This window comes from Oxyura jamaicensis, chromosome 2 (genome assembly GCF_011077185.1).
Source record: "Oxyura jamaicensis isolate SHBP4307 breed ruddy duck chromosome 2, BPBGC_Ojam_1.0, whole genome shotgun sequence".
In the NCBI taxonomy this organism is placed as follows: Eukaryota; Metazoa; Chordata; class Aves; order Anseriformes; family Anatidae; genus Oxyura; species Oxyura jamaicensis.
In genome coordinates, this window is record NC_048894.1 from 157100244 (window position 1) to 157106027 (window position 5784).

The 5784-nt window shown below is 47.7% G+C and overlaps 1 protein-coding gene across 1 annotated transcript in view; it reads right to left on the reverse strand.

The window, feature by feature from the left end:
• Positions 1-3225: 3225 nt before the first annotated feature.
• The window catches only part of LOC118162667 (lymphocyte antigen 6E-like), a 6324-nt gene continuing 3765 nt past the window's right edge, over positions 3226-5784 (reverse strand). Inside the window, exons 2-3 of the mRNA XM_035318982.1 lie at positions 4529-4648; positions 3226-3764 (exon numbers count right to left, since the gene is read on the reverse strand). Of these exons, the coding sequence (XP_035174873.1) occupies positions 3553-3764; positions 4529-4648 (332 nt within the window). The 3' untranslated portion in view covers positions 3226-3552. The remainder of the gene's footprint in view (positions 3765-4528; positions 4649-5784) is intronic.

Below are 5784 nucleotides of genomic sequence, written 5' to 3' on the forward strand. Positions count from 1 at the left end.
GTTTGCCCAGAGTCTCCCCCATCCCCTTTAAGACAGTGGGTGATACGTTTGGCAGTATCCAGTCTTCTGAAATCCTCAGATTTCCTTCTTGTGAAGACACAGGAACAGGTGAAACAGGATGGGTTTGGTTGCTGTGATGCCAAAGATTAATTTTCCCACTGCCTCTGCGCCTGGTCACCACTTAGCCTGGTTATTATCCCTTACTTCTGTGCATATGCATACTGAAAAAGCCACCTTCCCTTTGCTCAGACCTGTGGCCTGCTTCCTTTTAATGTTCTAGGTTTTGATGTGTTCGCTAGCTCAGCTGTGTTGATCTTAGGAACACGAGCAGCAGCAAAACGTCTCCGTGTTAGATGTGGTTGGTGTCTCCACCTGCCTTGCCTGCACTGCGCACGTACTGCAGGCTGCAAGGGAAAACATCTCTGGGTGTGGAACTCAAAGCTGCTGGGATTGCAGAGCAGATCCTGTGCTAAAGGAGCACCTCGAAGCACCGTCTAGATGTCTGCTCCCAGCAAGTGCAGCTAGGCCTGGAGATCACCACCAACACGATCCTGGAGATTGCCTCAAGTTGCAGCTTCATCTGAAAAGGTAAATGTGACCTTGGATGAAGAGGGGATTTGTCAGTTTGTGCCTAAACTCCTGGGCCACATGAATCCTTGTCTTCTACCTGAACCTTCCTCCAGCCCAGGAGAAGCAGGTAGCAGCATGTGGAGGAGCTGTGACCTTAGCCAGACAACATGTCCCCCATTGCTCACCCCCAACCAAGAAGGACAGCTTTTAAGTGGCCCCCTTCCCTCTTGTTTTCTCTCAAATAATTTCAGTGATTTCCCACTCAGAGCATCAGCTTTGACAAAGTCCCTTCATAAATCCTACCCATGTGCTCACTGGTTTTGACTTTGGCTCCTCATTCACAGCTGTGGGCTTTCAGTCCAGGAGCTGGATGGGTGCTGGTGTGCCTGGTAGAGCAATTGGCAAATCCTTTAAACACAGGGAAACCTGAAGGCACTTCACCTGGGAGGTTCGATCAGCATAATCCTGGTATGATCAGGTGCTCTGGCATCCAGAAATTTCAGGAAAGAAGAGGATTCCCTCTAACTTTTTTAGACAGGGAGACCTTGTAACTCCTCTGACCCTTTTATTCTGCTGGAGGTAACATCCATTTGGGTGCTGTCAGCAGGAAGCACTGAAGCTGGTGTGGCGAAGAGGAGGGGAAGGCAGCTGGGGCCTGCAAGGGGACACATAGTGATAAATGCAGAAATCTGCTGGCAGGAGAAAATCCCTGTAAGCAGAACCAAACAGTCCCTTTAAAGAGTGTCCGATTGTCAGGGATCCCAGCACAGAAGTGGAAGACCACAAAGGAGAGTCCTCAGTAGCAGCTGCTGGGCTTTGAGGAGACCACCTTGCCCTCCAGGCCCTGCAGCACTGCTGCTGTGGCAGATACCTGGACGAGGTTTGCTCTCCCTCCTGCTCATCCTGGTGCCCTGCACGCCATCAGCCCCAGGGGACTTCTCAGCCCTTGACTCTTCCCTCTCTGCCAGCTGACCTCACCCACGAGCTCTTTGATTTTTCACGTGCAGTGAAACTGGTTGAGGTATAAATTGCTCCGCCTGCTTCCCTTTTCCTGTGCCAACTCGCCTGGTGGAAAAGGCATTAATGGCTCTGGCCCCGAGCCCAACTTTCCTGGAGTTTTTTGCAAGCACTCAATATATTGTAGGGCCTATGGGAAGAAGTGACTTCCCTCTGCTTGGGGTTTTATTGATGCACGTGTTCGTGGTATCGGGATGGAGTGTGGCCACCACAGCCCATACCACTGCTGCCAGCCCCTTCCCTTAGCATCTGGGCATCTCCTCTTTCTTCTCCATTTAAAAGTCTTTCCCTTCCCATTTCTCCCTTGTAGCTTTCCTTCCATTTTGTGGCTGACTTCACCAAAAGAAACTTAACAGCAAATTTTGTTTGGCCCTCTCGACATCTGTTTTTCATCCCTGGGCTGGGCTCACCAGTATGCTCAGATCAATGGGTGCCAGGGTTTCTTGTCCCTGCCCAGGACTTGGTGTCAACTCCTTCATTTTCTTGATTTCCCTCCTGGCCTTTAAATGAAATATCTACAGCATAAGCCAGGCACCAGGCTCCAGAGTTCACAGTACAAACACCAGAGGTTGATGGGGCACCTTTGGCTGATCATCGTGGGAAAACAGTTGCTTTGTAATCCTGACAGCGTAAAACATCTCAGAAACGTGCATCCTTCCAAAAATGTGCAACCAAAACATGGCAGACTTTCAAGACGATGCTTCAGACAAACCAAAGGTCTCATTCAACTACCAAGTACATCTCATCCAAAAAAAAAAAAAAAAGAAAAAACAACAACAACAAACCCCACTAACCACAAAACAAAGGCCTTGAATTGTTTGGATGAGTTCTAGTTTCCCCTAGAACACAGCTGAGCCACTGACACTGCCAACTCTTCTCCTTTTTATTTTTTTTTCTTTATTTTTTTTTTTTTTTTCCAGAGAAGCAGCAGGGGCTATGACCAGGAAGCTCTGGACTGTTTATGATAGTCTTTGGCTGCCTGCCCTTCTCCTTCTCTGTAGACACCCCCAGGCCTCCCCTACAGAGTGTTTCTGTCTCCCCTCAGCTGCAGCTCTTGCTGGGAGAGGAGGGTGCAGAGAGGCTGGAGTGCAAAACCGAACAAAGCCCAGCACAATCGATCGTTTCAGTGCCAGAAACATGGTTTTGTAGAAACCATCGCATGATCTCTACATGACTGGGGTTTGGCAACAGCTCTCGAGTTGGTTTGGCCCTGCAAAAAAGAGGGAAATAGATATGGGGACATCTCCTTTTCCAGATGGACCCCGTCCATGCCACCCCCTTCCCTCCTCCCTCCATCTCCCCACTACCAGATGTTGTGTTTCCTCTCTCAGCCACATTTGTTCCTCTCTGCCTTTTCCCCAAACTCTGCTGAGGAGTCAGAGCTGGGAGACGAAGAATGCTCATTTCAGAAAGTGATGTGCTTACAAGAGCAAAGAGCCAGGGGAGGCAGAAATTGTTGCCCACTGAGGCTGGAGGAATGTCCAAAATCCTGCCAGAAATAAGTTTTACCCTTCTGTATTTGTTTACGAGCTGCTTGACCAACGTGAGATAACCAACCTCCTGTGACCAGAAGAAGATGCTGAACATCCCCTCAGTGCTGGCCTATCGAGCTATTACCCGTGTTTCAGGCAGGGTGGATTGTTATTCCATGCGGTGCTCAGAAACTCGAAGTGACAAAAATATGTCTTCAAGGACCTCTTCAGAGCAGTAACGATGTGAAGCCTGAACATGTCAAAATGGCTGTCTTTTATGTGTTTCCTTGGGTGACTTGAATGTCTGGGGACACTTAAGATTCAAGTAAGCTTAGGAAATCAATGAGAGTTCAGCACCTACCTTATTTAGACTCTCAAAAATCCCAAGGGAAGCTCGTCTGCAAAGCACGACTCTTGAGAGCAGTAATTATCCCAGAGCTACACACTTTTATTTCAGACAACAAGGCCATCGTGGAGAGCTTTTCCTAACCCATCACAGTCCACATACAAAGATGTAAGTGATACTGGCCAGGACACCCAGGGACATCACTCCGTAGCTGCTTTGCTTGCTGCTGGCTCCATTCACATTGCATAATGGCTTCTCACAGCAAGAAACCCTTTGAGAGGCTTGGCTTTGTTGCTGACTTGCTGCTGGACACGTTGGGGAGCACATCTTCGAGATGACATACTTAGGCCTGTTGGGCTCTAATGAAAAAAAGAAGGGGGGAAAAGAAAGAAAGTCAAATGTAAGAATTGTTTCTAAATGTAAAATGTTCTAAATCTGCACAGGTGAATAAAAAAAAAAGGACAGGGACCAGTGCCCAAGGCAAATATGTCTTTGGTTCTGGACTAGCAGCAGTCTGGCTATGTCCACACTGCTGCAACATGATGCTGGTCCTCCTGGGGCTCCATGGTACATCTGTCCCAGGTGAAATTAGCTTGTGTGGGTGGCTTTCAGTTCAAGCTGCCCGAAGCAATGTTCAGGCTGGATTGCTGCCCACCAGGAGGGTTTTCCTGCAGCGGAGAACCTTGTGGACATATTTTATGAGAACATGTGGAGGTGCTTGAAGGTGCAGAACCTAAAGGACAAACCTGAAGGATTGTGCATGGCTGAGGGAGTCAGCTGTGGACTGGTTTTCTGCAAATATTTTTGAAAACAACGCTGGGAGTGAATATTGCCATGGCAAGAGCTAGCTGGAGTGGTCACAGCAAAGCTGGGGGAGAAAACCATGAAGCAATGCAGGCAGCCCCAGGCTGGAGTTTACTCCCTGGTGTTGCTATACGTAGCATCAGCATTGCCCCAGCTCCTGGTAATAATATCAGGTATTTAGTGATGCTGCAGTGATTGCAGTAAGGAGCAGCAGGGTCAGTGTCTCCTAACAGTTGGTGACTGGGGTAATTGTTTGCATACGTGAATTCCCGGGACTCCTGTTCTACAGCTCAAGCAAAAGCATTGTTCAGAAACTCACTTGTTCCGACGTTGTCACGGATAGTCACACAATATTTGTCTTCCTTTGCACACATGGAAATGGTCAAACAGTTCTTGTTGGACTCCTGCTCTTGGCACACATAGCACATAAACGGATAAGCTGGAGGGACAAGAAAAAAAAAACACAACAAAACAATAATAATAATTTAAAAAAAAGACTAAATTTCATGGTTTAGGAACTACAATACCTGCAAACCAAATATCTACATTTTCCTCGTTATAGCCTGATGAATGCTTGTGTGTGAATGACCAGTGACTTTCTTTATCCCTTGACCCGTGGCAGCAATGTTAAATCCCTCTCTGTCTCATACACCTCAGACTGCGATGTGTTATCGATCTGTTTGCAATCTCTGGCAGCAGTAGATGTGATTGGAATTCAAGGATTTGGGTTCTTTTATGGTGGAGATTATTGCTGAGCAATAGCTTCTCTGTCCTGTAAGCTCTGCCACGTGAATTGCTCAGTCACTTCTCCTGTGCAAGGTGCACACAGGGCTCGCCAAGGAGAACGTGAGGTTGCCTGAGGCCCGGAGCATTTTGAGGAGGTGGGCAGTGCAGGAGGTGGGAAAAGCATCTTGCTTCTCTTTTATCTGGCTGGGAGAGTGAGTACAGTCAGAGATCTTTTTGTGAGGTCGAACACCGCTAGCTGAGCTGGCCTAACCTCAGTCCTAGGAAGTCTGGGCAGACTAGTCAGATGCTCTGCTGAACTTCTGCATGCTGCTGTAAGGTGGGAAGTCTTAACCAAAAGTGGGATTTAACTGGTAAATGTAGATTTGGTGGTATACTTCATACGTCTGGAATACAGACACAAAGATGCCTACAAGGGCAGGCAATGATGAGCTGTCCTGTCTTTCAAGGGTGTTCATCCTTGCCCTGAAATGCAGAAGGTGGTGGGATAGACTTCTGCAAAGCCTCTGGAAAGTGATGATACAAAGGAACAAGACCAGAAACAGGAATGTGTAGGAGAGAGGATTAGTTTCTTTAAAAATAGTTATTTCTGGAAAGGGAATCAACGCAGAATGCTTGCCAACTTCTTGGTAAATCTGGGGAGACTGTCAGTACAGAAAGGGCAGAAAGCAACGTTCCTGTGAGTGCAGTTTTGCCTGATCAGAAGTTGGCTGCAAGAAAGTGGAAGGGCAATGTAGGTCAGAGAGCACATTAAAGAAGAAGTCTGAGGAAAGTGAATGGAAGTGAAGGGAAGGGAAGGGAAGGGAAGGGAAGGGAAGGGAAGGGAAGGGA